At 36.2% G+C, this 17,153-nt stretch overlaps 1 protein-coding gene across 2 annotated transcripts; it reads left to right on the forward strand.

Annotated features, from left to right (window-relative positions):
• Nucleotides 1–268: 268 nt before the first annotated feature.
• LOC145217439 (acid-sensing ion channel 1-like) lies at nucleotides 269–16,820 on the forward strand. 2 transcript variants are annotated; one of them, XM_080084704.1, is made up of 13 exons: nucleotides 269–582; nucleotides 1,150–1,303; nucleotides 1,883–2,030; nucleotides 2,260–2,377; nucleotides 10,900–11,047; nucleotides 11,523–11,650; nucleotides 12,496–12,652; nucleotides 13,365–13,482; nucleotides 14,067–14,159; nucleotides 14,576–14,667; nucleotides 15,149–15,237; nucleotides 15,321–15,408; nucleotides 15,580–16,820. In XM_080084704.1, the coding sequence occupies exons 1-13, from the start codon at nucleotides 313–315 to the stop codon at nucleotides 16,230–16,232; spliced, it is 2,256 nt and encodes a 751-aa protein (XP_079940830.1). In that variant the 5' UTR covers nucleotides 269–312; the 3' UTR covers nucleotides 16,233–16,820. The 2 variants fall into 2 exon arrangements, with proteins under 2 accessions (XP_079940830.1, XP_079940829.1); XM_080084703.1 differs by lacking the exons at nucleotides 269–582; nucleotides 1,150–1,303; nucleotides 1,883–2,030; nucleotides 2,260–2,377 and adding exons at nucleotides 7,434–7,886; nucleotides 8,828–8,989; nucleotides 9,720–9,919; nucleotides 10,284–10,482 and having other exon boundaries at nucleotides 15,580–16,812.
• Nucleotides 16,821–17,153: the final 333 nt, after the last annotated feature.

Genomic DNA, 17,153 nt, shown 5'->3' on the forward strand with positions numbered 1-17,153 from the left:
TATTAGTGTGAAGATTTTTTTGTCATAAGTACTATTGATTATTATAACATCGGTTGAATTGATGGGTGATAAAATAATTTACATTTTTTGACAATTATATACAACTTTAGTACTGTTTTATGCGTTAAAACGTGAAGACAGGAGGGGAAGAATTTATCCGTTTTGAAAAGAGCCGTAAATCACTTCAATTTACAAATAAGAAGAAAACTTTTCCAACTTACGATAGTAACGCTCAACATTTTAATTTTTTCCTTTTTTGTGTAGCGTCTTTGTTTTACATAAAACGAACTTGATACTAGATATAAATCTGAAATGAAAAACAACGAAGTCACCAGTCTCTCAGCGTCCCTAAGAAACCGAAATGAGATTACGTTACAGTTCGGCAATAATGACGATGACGTCACCAGCACCACAACCAGTGAAAACACCGACGATCTCAACAAACCTTCAAATATTCACATGTTCTCTGCTTCGTCAACTTTACATGGATTTAGCCACATTTTCGCTCTTCACCATTCGTCGCTGAGACGATTTGCCTGGACCGTGGCGTTTCTTACGAGTCTTACACTCTTTCTTTTACAAGTAAGAACCAATTTGAGAAAAGTTTTAAACAAAAGTTTTAAATGTTCTCAGAAAGCGAATACACGCAAATTTGTATGGTTAAAACATTGCGACGTTTGGATATATACGGTATAACTACTCCTATCTTTAGGTAAATTAAAATAAGCAAGGGTAGTGTAACTTGGTCAGGCAAAAACGAAGTAATTGTAGAAACATCCTGACGTTTTACATGGAAATATGTTTATTAACTGAGAATCAAATGGAGTGAGCAGTATTTTACTATGATAAGCAAATTTAAAACTCTTTTGTCAAAATACAATGCCGAATATGGAAATACGTTCTAAATAAAACAACATCAGTCGGTGTAAAAGCTTGAAAATAAATAATTCGCCAAAAATTGGTACCGTCAGTTCCTTATTCAAATAGAAATATATCTTTGGAACGTGTTTCGAATTCAGCATCAGTTTATATTGAAAACTTATTTGCAAAAGTCTGACCTAAAATTTAGTTTTTTAATCGTGAAATAAATAACACAATCCTGTCATTTACATGAAATGATTTGCCTTAAATGCAAATTTTAATTATCAGAGTTCCAACCGCGTTATCTACTACCGAGGTTATCCCCATGTGACAAAAATCGATGAAGTAACGGCGGGAGACCTGAACTTTCCTGCAGTAACTATCTGCAATCTCAACGAGCTGCGATTTGGAGAAATGACAAAAAACGATATGTACCATGTCGGTAAGCAAAATATAACAGTAAAAATGTTTTGTTATTCAGCCAGCATGTTTGACAGAGGTCCAGTACGGTAAAAAAGAATAAATTTAAACAAAATACATAAAAAATCGAAAACAACATCAGGTTCCGGCTTATTCCAACTTAACCTCTATAGTTCCAAGCCAATTTGGTTTAAATTTGGTGAGCAAACTGAATTCCGGAGATTGCCGTTTTGATTAACAACCTTTACATCGTGGTGTACTAGAAAGGAAAGTTTGTATGTGGGTAAAAAGCTCTTTAGAAATTGAAAAATGAGAAGAATTGGCTAAAATTGGAATCAGAAATGATAAAGACGTGAGAGTTATAAAACAAGCTGCACCATAAGACAAACGTAAAACACAGGATAAATCTTTTTCGGGCTTTACTTTTCTCTTGTACTTGAGTATTTAGAAAATACACCTATAAAAACAAACATAGCTCTACTGTTTATAGTGTATCACATAATAAACGCGACAACCTTTAAGCCTTAAAAATGCGATAGATTTGACAGAAAAACATTTCTGCATCACAACACCAACCCTAAGTTTATTAAATTCATCACAGGAAAATTCCTGGGCTTTCTGAACAACAACGATACGTTAATACGACCTGCGTATTTCGATGACATCGACAGTCTTGATCCCTCACTACAACCCAAAATGCGCAGAATTAAAGAGAGAATAGAGCAACTTGCCAACTTCAATGGTTTTAAGTAAGTAAATTTTAAGGTGCTTTGATAAGATGCAAAAAATAAGGTTTTAACTTAGTGAAAAAGTCGTTAAAAAACTAGATTATTTGATTAGTCACATAAACCTAAGCGCAATGACAATCACGTCGAGTTTCACACAGACTACCAAAAATTCGAATGTACCTAATTTCGCGACAAAGTATAAAAATTCAAGATGGTGCTCTTACCTAAATGTCGAATTATTTCAATCAAGGGGGAGTAAAGACTTCAACATGTCCGAGTTCTATATTCGTGCTGGACACAACATAAAGGATTATCTACTGGGCTGCAAATATAGAGGAGACACTTGCAACCATACGTCGTTTATTGAGGTATGAAAAGCTTATATTCAACCGAATAGGTGTTGTTTGCATGTGGCTTGCTGAGCTGTTACTAAATGCGGTATGGTGTGTTTCATGTTACAAACAAACTAAACGATCTAAAAAAAACTTATCAAATTGATCTTTTACACGCGGAAGTTTGCAACTACTCAAAAAACATAACAGAACGTTGTCAAATAAAACATCTAAGAACAATGTCAAATCCAAGTTTGGCCTTAAAAATACACTGACTGTACGCTTTTAAGTATTATCAAGATTAAGTTTTGCCCGAAAGTTTCCAGTTGGTTAACGCACTTGGTCAAATGCACCTTAAGAGTGTATCAAAATACAAAGTCCACAACAATCATATCATAGCTTAAGAGGCCGCTTTAGTGAGATGTTGATCAAGATTATGCTTTAAACGTCGCTTTTGTCTTATCTGGGCAGAAATATATTTCTAAAAATACATTTATAAGGGCCAATGCACAACGTGACGCACGTGAAACAATGCAGCAACTATATTTGCTATTAATACTATCAGATAGACCCCAAGACAGTTCATCTCTAAAGCCACCGCTTCGTAACTATCGATTTACCAGCAAATAGCACCTTCATAGTTTCTCAACAGGGATCAGTGAGGCGCCTGGCGAAAGTTTTTAACGATCAATGAGCGTCGGCGTGCGCAAGTATTAAATCTTCTGTGATTAGAATTCCCCTGTTTATTCGGAGACATGCTGACCGCAATTTGATTAATGTGGCAGAAAAACTTCAGTGTTCGTTTTGGCTTTGCTGTTTTCAGTGTTGCTAATTACAATTTACCTGTTTTCGGTTAAATATAAAGCCTATTATTTTTTGTAAAGTAAAAATTGTAGTTATTCGAAACGCATCACCACAATAAGATATTACACTAATTAGGTGGAGGTAAAAAAATTATTAAAATTTATTTTGCCACGAACACAAGGAACATTTTTCGCAGTTTTTGAGTTTCAACAGTTGAAATTCATCACAGCAAATATAATAAAAAATACGAACAAGAAAATAGTAATTATTCCAAGACCGTATTTGGACATTACGACTTATATACATGTAGGCTATATGTAAAATACTTTGAATTTAAAATGATATTTTTTTAAATTACCCTCGAAGGGTGTTCAAAAACACTTGGTGTGGTCATGTTTGTGACTATTTTATTATTTAATTTTGTATTATTTAACGTCATACAGTTAAATACTTTCAAAATATATCTCAAATACTGGTTTTAAAACAAAGTTACAAACATGTAATGTTGCGGTAATTGTCCTACTTGAGATGGAATCCCAGTTCACATTTCTATACATTGCAACCCTATAACGCACAATGATTTACAAGCAACATGGATGCATTATGTATAATTTTATATGTAACCACATATGGCAGCATTACTTGTAACATCAGCAAGAAAATCTGTTTCCAAGCAAGCAGAAGGTCCAGACAACAACCGTAGCCGAAATGGCATAAATAATTAAAGACCCTCATTTTCCAAATCTTCATCACAAACAAATTTGTGGACTCTGAAACATGGGACTACAGTGGATAAGGTCCCTGCGATTCGGTCTAAGTCTGATTTTGGGCACGTGCCGACATAAAAAATGCATTAGCCCCGGCGGTGGGCAACCACCTACAAGGATAATTACAATGGCGGTGCTGCATTGATCACGCTGCAATCTACAACACGTAACCTTGGTAATCGTTGTTTTTTACTGTTTAAAATAGTACTGTTTTTTTTTAAACAGCGAATGGGTGGCAAATATTTTTTGCATAAACTGCCGTAAACAAATAAACCGTGCAAAAATAATAATCAGAAACAATGATTAGGGCAGGTCATTTGCGCATGTCACACATTGGACAGATAGGACTTCACAAGCCTAGTTAAGCAACTCAAATAAATCGCATTAGGACATTTTTTATGGGCCACTTTGGCGCATTGCGCAAAAATCGGTTGCAGCTAAGGCGCATAAGTTCATCAGTTTAGAGTTTAGACATATACACTCCTCACACAATATATAAGTTTGCATTATTTCTGCACAAAGGATACAAACAGACAAAGGGTTGACAGTATTTCATGATCAAAAGTGTAAAAGTATTTGTAAACGTTCGAATGAAATAGCTAAACTAAACCAATCCTTTTGGCCTTTTCCCTTTGTCAACCAAACAACAATCACAACATGTACCATCTCAGCCAAACCCTACAATACCCCCTAGAGGTTAAATAAATTGTGATGCTTAACCGCCAGGGCACGCTAAAGAGTTCCAGAGTCCTTTGCGACCTTTCACTTGCCACGCAGTCACGTGATCGCCATCGTTTCTTTTTTTGCGTTAGGTAGAGCTCTTATAGTACCCGGGTAGTCAGTAATAATGGTAAAGTCTGTTGTTAGACCAAAACCTGACATGTAGTATGTAATGATAAAATGTCAGTTTCTTTAAACCCTATACTTCAAAAAATGAAATAACAAGTTTTGTAAATGAACAAGCGGAAACGTTTACCATTCAAAGAAAAAAATGTATGGCGTCGATATATTGTTACGTCTTACAAATATGACTCGGTTTTCACCCCGACTCTTAAACAAAATATCATCCTTAATTTAACAAAGCACGGCAAAAGCTTACAAAACGCAACACCTACATTTGGTCTAAACGTAGTTAAGATGGAAAATCCCTTACTAAACCAACTTTGTTATATTCGTCATTAAACTTATGAACGGATCCGTGTATAGTGTTCCAAACTTTGTTCAGTCTTCATCTAGAAAAGACTAATGGAAAAGTAAGATTTTTAACAAGTACAAATTGTATTAATTATGAGGGAAAGTAATAATTTACACCTCAAAAACCGAAGCTTTCCAAGCAAAGCAAAAAATTGACGGAAAATAATTAAGCTTAAAATCTAACTAGTCCCAGGTACATAATATTAAAGTAACATGGACGGCGTTAAAATCTTCCGCATTATCCAAAGTTAGTTTTCAATGCAAGAACAAAAGTTTGTTGACAACAAAACAAGTCCAGCTAATGGGATCTTCTTAGCGGCGTGACATTTATACAAGTCCCTGTAATGGACATTCCGATATCCAAGGGCCGCTAATTATCAGTAAACACGAGGCAAGCTGGTGTAAAACAATGACTAGAAAAGAAGCAGCGGCAGAGTCTGATGGCTTTGTTCGGGCTCCCATGGGACTTTCGCAGGAAAATGACCATGAAATATTAATGCTGCCAATGCCTCTTTAATGATACAGTGGGATAGGCTGTTTTCTAGACCGACACTGATGCCGCTAATTGATAGTACGCGCCATGGTATAAGGATTAGGAATGTTCAATGAAGTGTCCCCTGATTTTTCAACCTTTAGAAGTCAAAAGTAAAGGACGTGCAAAAGTCAGTGACTTCTCGGTCTGTCAAAGTCTAGAATCATCAAACATTCTGCATGACAAAGTTGTTCCAAATATAGCCCTTCCTAAAGGACAAACTGGTTTACTTTTACCATTAGTTTTACCACCTTACAATAAAAATATATGTACTGAAACTCATGAACCTATAAACATTTAGGTGTAGCGTAAAACCACATAAAAGTCTTTAAAATAAAGTATAGTTTTTTTGTCCTTAAATCAAAGCCTACTGTTGCAGTTTTCAAAACATAACTGTCCTTTGCATCAATATATTTCGAAATTTTGTGCATAAAACCCGAAACCAAACAGAATTAAGTTAGTTAAATTTGTTTGGCCTAGGATTTGATCCACGAGGTTTCGACAAGCAGGGTTTTAATCAACGACACAAAATGTGTCATGTAATTAACCCTTAGTTCATCTTAATTCCATTGAGTAATTTCATATCTATTGTTAGTAAATTTCCTTAGGGGAAAATTGGCAAAAACATTCCATAAGTTCCATTGCCTCTACAGTGCTGCATGAATGGGTACAATAGAAGTTAATTAACGCGACATAATGTCGTTTTTCTAAAATAAAAGCAAGAGTTTCAATCTAAAGGCTTTAAAGGGTCCCGTGTTGCCCCACTGTTGACAAGTGACTTGATGGCGACACATTTTTCAATAAATTAAACACGCACAAAAGTCGCGTTTTTCGATCACGTGACCAATCAATATCGGCTCGTCGTACCGCTGTGGGACCAGTCAATGAATGCAACGCTCGTAAACTACAACAACGCAACAATTTGCAACCACTATTACCGTCCTTCAAAAATTGCCTTTCAGTCGTTAATTACTCATGTCACACACTCTTAATCACAAAACCCATCCCCAGCTTTGTACTTCTTCGCTTCGTTGCCTAGCGACCACGGTACGGTAGCTTTCTTGAGGAAATAAATTCATCGAGTCGAGACGTTATAGGAGCAGTCTGTCAGTGCGGTTATTTTGCTGGTCTCCTGGGATCACAGTGCATTGTTTAATGGCCATAATGTACCGACAACGTGATAAGAGTACTGTTGTTCGGGAAGAGGTGGTATTGACACTACAACGTCTCGAAAGGTGGCTGAAATGGCACAGTTAGAAGATTTGAACATTAGGGTCGATATTATTGCTTGTTGAGTTTTCATTAATGCAGCATCTTTCACATCCGAAAGTACAGTTTGCGGAAGCTTTTAGGGCAGAAAGTTGCATGGGGACAACAGGGCACGACAGCCACCCTTGGCCTGCTTGGTGACAACGAAAAAGGCAACTTGTGGAAGCAATGTTTAAAACGAGGTGAGGAAGTTAGGTTTGGAGGTAAAGGTCGCAGCCAATAGCAGCAGATAAAAAGCTCGATAAGGATAAGGACAAGTTTGTCTTATCATAGTTTTGTTGGGGGCTTTTCCGCGTCTTCTAATCGTAAGAACTTTAACCTAGTTGTATGACTGTCTTACACAGCGAGTTTGATACACTATGTGCGTCATACATCGGGTAAGCTCAATATTTGTGGTAAAAGTTTATTTCTGATAAAAGTTTATTTCTGATAAAACATTTTTTAGCTGGAGCAACTGTATGTGGAGAAAAAAACTAAAAAAAAAAAAACTAAAAAAAAAGCAGTTTTAATTTTGTCTTACGTGAAAGAAAGATATAGTTTGCTGATCGTTTACGGTTTAAGAAACTGTAGTAATGTCTTTAGCGACTACAGTGTATATGAAAGATCATCAGATGTCCAGGTAACAAGAGTGAATAGTTTAACAGTGTTTGAGACCTTATTTTACATTAATTGTAGCTGAAAAATATTTGTCCAAAACAAGGTATATGTTGTGCAGAACATAGAATAAATTACAGAAATGTATGCAAACAATAATTGGTCGGCAAGTGACAATGTGATTACCACACATGAGCCTTTGACCGGTGTAACTTATGCCTCACTGTCGCGGATTGAAAGAAATCAATCCGGACCGACAGCACGTCCACAAATGCGTGAGCAAGAAGTTCCTGACGATATCAAGTTCGAGCCTATTTTCGAAGACAATGTGCAAAGTAGAAAGTCGTCGAGAGCCAATGCGTCAATCAAGTCTTCAGAAGATGAGGTATGTAAATGACTTTAAGATTTTTTAAAATTGAAACGCGCTATGCTGTTTGTAAGAGCATCCAAACCAGGTTCTACACCGTTTTTGCCAAACTTTTTTTTTTTTTGATTCTAAAAATTCCATGTTACGAATCATGGAATTTGTAAAGTAAAATAATATTCATGTTAAAAAGGGGTAAAAATCATTTTATTTTCAACTTATTTTATGCCATAAATTTTGTTTACAAAAAAATAACATGCAAGATTTCCTTTCGGATGGATTCCTAACTTAAATGAATCTAAAACCAATGATTGTAAATATACGAGCAGCTCGGACCATCTTGTCCGTGTCTTGTCCACGGTCCTCTCGGGAATAACAAATTAAGGTGTGCACATAAACTACAGCCAAACAACAGAAGGTATTATTCCCAAAGCGATTGGCTACAAGGAGTTTTTAATTCCCATTACGAATGATTCGTATTCGTCTCCTTGGGGAGATCAAACCCTCAAGACGCAAATGAGAATTTTTACGGCATGGGAAGAGAATTTTCGGACCTTTACCAGCATTATATAACCAATATTTTTGAATTCTATTTGAATAAGGAACTGAAGATGCCAAAAAACTTTGGTGAAATATATATCCTGTGCATATATTCTGTATACCAGTTGATTCTGTTTGGCCTAATGTTTATACATTGTTTTTTTTTGGTTTTGTTGAGAACATCAATCACCGGAAAACTGCGATTGGAAGGGGTTGATTTCACTTTAAACTAAGTTATACTTTAAGACCAATATCTCTACTGTTTCGCAAAACAATACCATGTCCAAAAAGATACACATTTAACATCAAGTTACACGCTCCTTTAAACTCTTAAGTTTCGTAAAACATAAATGCTTTCACGAATTGATTTTGATGTATTTCTTTAAAAATACAGATCACACACGGTTTGGTATTTTTTACAGGACAAAAATGGTCAAGATCTAAAACCATCAGATTTTGTATTTTTTGCATCCAATTCGACATTTCACGGTATAAGCCACATCATTACTTCTGGAAGGTTTACATTGAGAAAGGCATTGTGGGCAGTCGCATTCTTTTCATCGCTTAGTCTATTTCTGGTTCAGGTAAAAAAAATTGACTCTTTCTGGTGGACTTTGATATTACAGTAAACCTCGGTAAGACCGTATTCGGTTAATCCGGATCTTCGCCTAATCTCGAGGTACAAACGATTTGTAATGTGGTAAGACATGAACTAATCAACATCGGTTACGCCGGATCTTCGTCTAATCCGGACATTTTTTGTATCCTAACAGGCCGGGTTAACCGAGGTTTACTGTAGTAACCAACGAAAAAATATATTTTTTTACGGCCTCATCTTTTAAACATGAAATATGAAATTTAGCATCAAGGCGAAGAAAAGTCTTTGCGATAACTAAAAGAAAATAAATTCCACCCGTTTCCATAGTAACCGTCAAGTGACGCAAATCTACTGCTGGTATAACATGTCCAAGCAAGAGAGGATCGATTGAAAGCAGATTTTGTTTGCCACACTCGTCCATTCAATTAAAGGATAAAAATTTTACATGTGCAGCTCAAAGGACAATAATCCAAATAAAGTCAAAAGCTTAATCGTGGAATCATTTAAAAACTTTTCGATTCAAAAATATAGTACAAACAACACCAATGCCATTTGTGCACAACAAACTCAAAATACGTTTACGCTGTTGACAATCTGGTTAGGCATTCAATGTGACATTACCGCCAAGTTAAAGCGTTTGTGCATTATATACTGTGGAGAAGAAACACTGCCAAATAATACCTTCGTTATGTAACTACATCATTGCCATTTCTCAGGCATACGACAGATACAGTTATTACCGTTCACATCCACACGTGACCAAACTAGATGAAGAGGAAGCATTGGAAATGAACTTTCCGGCCATTACCATTTGTAATATGAACTCGTTTCGTCTAAGTGCTATCACCACCGATGACTTTTACTATGCTGGAAAAATTTTAGGCCTTTTGAACGACGACTACAGTATGCAAGTCACGTGAGTGCATTTTATTTTCTCACAGACATCCCAATAGAGAGTTTTTTGTTAAATTTGGTTAAACTTTCCATTCACTATAGACGATATGATTGTGTATTGCATAAACGTTTTTAAACAACCAGTAATCCTTGCGTAAAAATGGCATGTATATGAAAGTAGAACTACTTTTCAGTCTGTTATTATACACGACTGCTGTCTCCATCCCTCGTACTGAGTCTCCGGTGACTCGTAATTATATGAAATACTACACACAGCATGCGAAAGTATGTCGTATCTTAGCGCAAAACAAGCCAACGTGATTTCATAAATTTAAACATACTTTACGCTTGTATAATATGATCAAAATGCTTTACTGTACATGTAGATTCAAAGACAACAGGACTTGGCCAGACGTTTCAAGAAAACTTCAACCAATATTGGTGCAAAGGTCTGATTACAAACCGCGAAACAAGAAGTTCGATATGTTTGAGTTCTACAATCGCACTGGGCATGAAATGAAGGGTACGGTTAAGAGGTGTAGGTACAGAGGAACCCCATGTGAAGGTTCTAAATATTGGATACCGGTAAGTATATACATTTATGACATTGATGTGTTTTGTGGGAAGTGTTTTATTGTGCATTTCGCCTAATAAAAGAAACCATCAGACAACGTTTTATTTTATGTTTGGTGCTGAATAAAATAAACAGCAAACTTATATCGCAAACATTCTACGACAATTCTGTAGAGATTGGCCCAAGCCTAGGTGATGTCAGGATTAGACGCTGGCTGAAACACTGGCATTTTAACCCATGCAATTTTGCAGTAAGGGATCTCAATACAGCACACAAAAAAACATCTTCTAAACCTAGGACACCTAATACAGCGATATCTTTGAGTAATATTTTGCATGCTAATCCAATAACGTGTGACGTGTTGTCATGTAAAACAAACTTTATCGAACCGTAATACTTGACATAAAAAATCCCCGATCTCCCCACAGGTCTACACGAGATACGGAAAATGCTACACGTTCAATTCTGGGACCAATTCGCCGCCGCTGAAAACCCTCAAGGGAGGAGTCGACAACGGGTTGGAAATCCTTCTTGATACCCAGCAAGACCAATACATGCCAGTATGGAAGGAAACAGGTTGGAAAAAAATGTATTCGACATCATTTAGAGCAGATAAACAATGTTGATACAACCGCGCCGTAAAAATTAGATTTCTTTTTTTTGTCGATCGTTTAATAATTAGAGTAATCCCTTGATTTTTAAAGTCATAACTGTAATTACGATTTTTCCAAACAGAATACGTATCATTTGGTAGAAACATGATAATTGTTTTATAATTGACTAAAAAAGCTCGAAAGTCTAATCGAGTTGTGTGCACCAAATGCATTGGTATAAAAAGCATTTATAAGTAGTTCTAATGCATGTAGAACAATTGACCATCACGGTTTTTAGTGATGCAAATTGTTTGGTAGTTACAACAAAAGTCCGAAGCATGTTTGCAACAGGTCACAAAAATAGTCATTTCTTGAAACAGGATTTCATAAAAAAGGATAAACTTCGTTGGTAGCCAGCTAAAGGGCGTAAACCTTATCATACCTCTTTCTGTTGTCAGATGAAATCTCGGTCGAGGCTGGCTTCAAAGTTCAAATTCATTCACAAACCGAGCCACCTTTTATCCACGAACTCGGTTTTGGAGTTGCTCCTGGTTTCCAGACCTTAGTTGCGACACAAGAACAACGGGTAAGTGTTTTGTGAAACGAAAAACATGATAATACACACATGTACGCAAAAGTTAACAAAGCAAACATGTTTGCCTTGTAACAATAAATGGCTTTTGAAAAAAAATAGCGTATTACTTCCAAAACTTAATACACGATGTATGATAGATTAACAACACCAACATATATCATTTGTAAAAATGGGTGTGGGTGGACTGTGTTATTGCGCAATAAACGGATCAATACAGTTCGGTAAGGCAAGTTGACTGAAAGATGGATAGGAAAGTTATTATCATGTCGTAATGGGCGGAAAATCAAAAATCAATAGACGCTTGATTACCGTATTGTTTTGTGGTGTGTGTCTATCAAAATTTAAGCACAACGACCCCATATCAATTTTGCCTGGATTCCAATTCATGTACACATATTTTATCCCAAAGTGCCATGCTTATACTATACATTTATGCCGAAATGCCACATAATGTCTAATTCGATTTTCATCTTGTTTTACATGCTTGCCTTACGTTACGTCAGCTAAAACGTAACATAAAAAACGAAAAAAAACACCTTTGCTTAAAGTAATAAAGGCTTTTCTGACAAACACAAATTTCGACCCGTATTGTTTTGTATGTTTACAACAAATTTGAATTTTAAGGTAAAAAAACAAAAAAAAGACATTTTATGATCCTACTATTGTAGGAGGGTGATTAGGAGTTAATTTCCTAAATCATTTAGGGTAAATAACAAACCGAAAACCCGTTTCGACCTTTCCATGTGCAACCTTTAAGCACCGTTTTAATGCCAAAAACATTACTTACGCTACAAGCATTTTAAAACACAAAGCAAAGCAGCACTTTCTGTTCTCAGATCACCTTTTTGCCTGACCCCTGGGGAAAATGTATCGAGGGATTCGACAAATCACAACATTCGCATTTTAAGAATTACAGCATATCGGCATGCAGGATCACTTGCGAGACAAAGTTCATTTTCGATAACTGCAAATGCAGGATGATACATATGCCAGGTAAGACTACAGTACTTACTTTTAGTTACATATGCATAAAGTTTGGTATGTGTAAACCAACTGGTATAAATAATACATTTTTGTTGCCAGCGTTCTGCTATAAAATTTTACAATAGTATTTTTAGGGAAAAACTAATAGTTAGAGAATAAACTAATTCGCAATGCTCAAGCTGCAATGCCCTGTTAGTTTAAATCAGCGGTTCCCAAACTGGGGTCCGCGGTCCTTTAGGGGTCCGTGAGGCAATTTTGAGGGGACCGCGAGGCGATTGAAGTAATTCTATAATCTTATTTGGCGTCAGTTGGTGCCACTAAATAAGTTTAAATCAAAGTAGAATTGAGAATCGACTGTCTCCATTGCTAAACAATGGCCTTTATTGAATGACAACTATCAAAAATGCAATTGTTCGCGCACAATCGTAATGTTTTTGTCCTGTTTGTGATGTTACATGTTGTCTTTGCATGAGTGTTATGCGCAATTTTGCATAACTAGCTAAAATCCTGCAATCAACTTTTGTTTTTATGAAATACACATTTAGGCTTAAGGACCGCGAGCCCTCGAAATAATGGCAAGGGGACCGTTTTGAAAAAAATATTAAAAAGTTTGGGAACCACTGGTTTAAATAGATTAAGATAAATCGGAATTGTAAAGCCAGCAACAATTGACATGAATTGATACTTGAGATTACAACACAAATTTATTTACCTTTTTCAGGTGATACACCATATTGCACACCCGAGCAGTACATGCAGTGTGCCGATTCAGCATTGGACTTTTTGGTCAAAGAAGACGTGAAGCAGTGCGTTTGTGAGACTCCATGTGATGTTACAAGGTACTCGATCTGTGAATGTTAGAAATCTTATTGTAAACCATATAAAATTGCAATACTTAAAAAGGGGACATTTAAAATTAGGGCAATATCCTTTTCAATGAAAGTATTATTTGAACTATATTGGCTTATAGGGATGTGCCAAAACTGCAAATGTTCTGTTTGGTCGAGCACGCGCGGTGCATTATGACGTCAGTAAAAAAACATTCTACGTTTTAGCTCTACAAGGCCCCTTACGTCACCGGCGGTGTTATATTATAGCTCTACATGCCCATAAAGTACGCGTTCTTCCTCCATCTAGTGCATTTGAAAAATCATTCGTTTTTGTTCATAGACACCCTTTAGAACACTAGTTACATATGTTAGCAGGGCATGAATATGTAAATTTAACGCTCGGGTCAGTTTGTGCAACTGCTCGGCCGAGCACCGAGCATTAAGAACAGCGACGCTCGGTACCGAGTACTCGGGTTCTGGCTCGGTTCGGCCCATTCGTATTGGCTTATGCAAGTAACTATATTGGCTTATGCAAGTCGCCTAACTGTAAATTAACTAAACACATTATCTTACTCGCGTCTCTGGCCTTACAGATATAACTTGGAAATGTCGACACTCCAATTGCCCAGCACACAAGCGCTTAGCTATTTGGCCTACAAGTTTCAAGAAACAGAGGATTATGTAAAGTAAGTGATGACCAGTTGGTCACAAGAAACTTATTTACTTGTAAATTTCCTTGCAGTTTAAGAAACTACATAAAAATTTAAGATTTTCCTGGAATAGTCGAAATGTACGTAAAATTAGTGGCAATAAAGCTTACCGACTAAAACAAGTAACTTCAATGCTTGCATTAAACGTAACGTTCGGTAAGCTCACAACGAAATATTGAATATATGGGTAACTATTTCACATGGCTGTTAACATTTGCCTGGAATGGTCGAACGTAAAATTAGTAACAATAAAGTTGGCAATCTGTTAGAAACAAAACCCATCATTTTTTTGCTTACATTAAAACGTAACATTTGGTAATGTACGACGTAACACTACACACGTAATTCCCATGTATAAATATGTGAAAATCGATTATCTTTAACTTTGATAGGAACAACTATGTCAAGCTGAACATATTCTTTGAGGCGCTCAACTATGAAACGATTGAACAAAAGGTGGCTTACGAAATTCCTGGATTATTCGGTAAGCAGTAACTTGCGTCATCTATGCTCAGTGACGTATGCATCGCGATAAAAGCTTTTGGGGGAAATTTAGGTTTGTGCGTAATGCGCGGACGAAATTTTGCGGTCAGAAATTTTCTGTAGCTTGTCACGTGGGGTTAAAAGCTTAACACGTAGGCAAAAAGCAGAAAACTCCGGCATTGATTTTAGGTCACGTGACAGAGCATAGTAGTGTGAAAAGCATGGGACATTCATGACTTCATCCAAGAAGTCTTATTCTAAATCTTAAAATTTGTTTTAATGAGTAACAAAAGTTTAGTATCATGTTAAATAAATTAACAGCCGTAATTACAAAAAAATCTTAAATCAACATTATAAGATGTATCTAATCACAAAATCATTTCATTAACAAAATATAAACTACAAAGGGTAATGCATAACTTATACACAAGGAATATTTAGCAACACTGGTGAACAATTAACATAACAACACATTCTCTTAGGTGATATTGGTGGTCAAATGGGCTTATTTATTGGAGCAAGCATTCTTACTATCCTGGAATTGTTTGACTATGTCTATGAAGTAATCAAGGTAAGTCAGATATTTAAAAAAATGTGTGACTTTTGGAGAGAGCTCTATAAATAATAATAATAATATTTAAATATCAACTTCAGGAAAAGGCATGTGGGGGCAAAAGGAAACAGAAAAAAAATGACATTGAACGAGGAACACTAACAGAAGTGGACAATCCAAATATTAAAGGTATTTGTTGTCCAAAACAATCATGCTGCATATTGATTTATCAAAATGTTTTTAATAAACCCAACAATGTTGGTTTCGATGAACCATTATGTACTATAAATAATCACATAAATCCCAACAAAAACTACAATTGCTGTCAATTTTTTGACATTGACATTGCTGATTGTACAGGGTCTGGTAAAGATTATGTTGTCGCCAATCACCAGTGTGTGCAACCTCATTCCATTGAGGGCGGCCATCAAACAAGATACACTACACCCTACAACACATACCCAACTCGTCACGATGACTACCTGCCCACCAAAAGTTCAAATTCGTATGAAACACATAACCATCGAAATCAGACCGATGACTTCAGAAGTTTGCCACCCCCACCTTTGCAATATACAGGAAGATCTACAACGCCGCAGCCTTTTAGTCGCTCAGCGCGAGGGTTTGTTCCTCGTACAAATGTGTCATATAACAGAAGGGAACCAAACCAACGTGCTCATGCACTTAGTGCAAGCTACACTGATTTAAACCACTATGAAGAACAACAGCAACAAGACAATGCCCATGATAATTACAGTTATAAGCGACCACAATATCTTCAAGATTTCTCAACTATTGACACTGGGACCACTTCATTCAGTGGTCAAGTAAACCCACCATCATCATCAATGCGGAGTCGGCCTGAAAGCAGAATTATTGCACCCACTCCAATTATTTTGTCAGATGCATCCAATCCTCCATATTCAGCCCAAATGATGATGACAAGTCCCCAGCACAATGGAATGGGTGGAAAAGAGTTTAATACAGCTTCAATAGAAACAGACATTCATTGAAAAACATCTTGGGAGAGTGGAGCACAGGCACAAGCCAAAACTAAATTGTAAAAAAAGCTAAATGAAAACACATGTAGAAATACAGCGTTACATGTGTATGTATTGACTTTGAGCTACAGTGACGAAAATCACTGACTGAAAAATGAATGACAATCATAAAAAAGCACAAATACACTTGTGTGTGATTTTAAAGTTACTTTAATCAAACACATTATCTGTAAAATTAATAAAAACACAAACCCTAATCAAACAGATAAAATGACTCACTGCTGTCAATAGTTTGATATTTATTAATTAGATACAGACAATGTTTTCCGTGATAAAAATGCTATCACAGAGAACAGAATTATCTTTGACATTATAGTTAGCTGTCCTAATTGTCGATTTGTCGAATCGAAGCTTACCAACAATCTGTTACGTTTTTGTTTTGTGTGCTGATATCGCATTTCAGTGAAATTTTCATTAAAAATGTAAAATTACGACAAAAACAGACAATTTACCTGTGAAAGAAGTTACATTGTAATCGTGATAAAGTTGCAGTTGACAGGACACCCTGCTTTCCTGACTAAAAAGACCGCCAACTGGGTGTACAATAACGGAGCCATCCGTTGTACAATAATTAAGTACAATAATTAAGTTTGGGGTATAAAATTCTTCGGTCGATATTTAATAAGACCAGTGTAGAACTAAAATGCTCATTGAAAAGAATTTCTGAGCTTGGAAAAATTGTCTATTAAACCTTGCACCCATAAAACGGCAAGCAAGACTTCAAATACGCCTACATAACACTTTAAATAGGCCTACATAAAACAAAACTCGACCGTGTTGACCTATTGTATTCGCCTAGCCCTGGAGTCTAGGCCCTAGACTTAGAAAATTTGGGGAGGGGCCAAACAATTTGCTGCGTAATACAACTTTTTG

The sequence above is a fragment of the Phallusia mammillata genome, chromosome 3 (genome assembly GCF_965637545.1).
Source record: "Phallusia mammillata chromosome 3, kaPhaMamm4.hap1.1, whole genome shotgun sequence".
In the NCBI taxonomy this organism is placed as follows: domain Eukaryota; kingdom Metazoa; phylum Chordata; class Ascidiacea; order Phlebobranchia; family Ascidiidae; genus Phallusia; species Phallusia mammillata.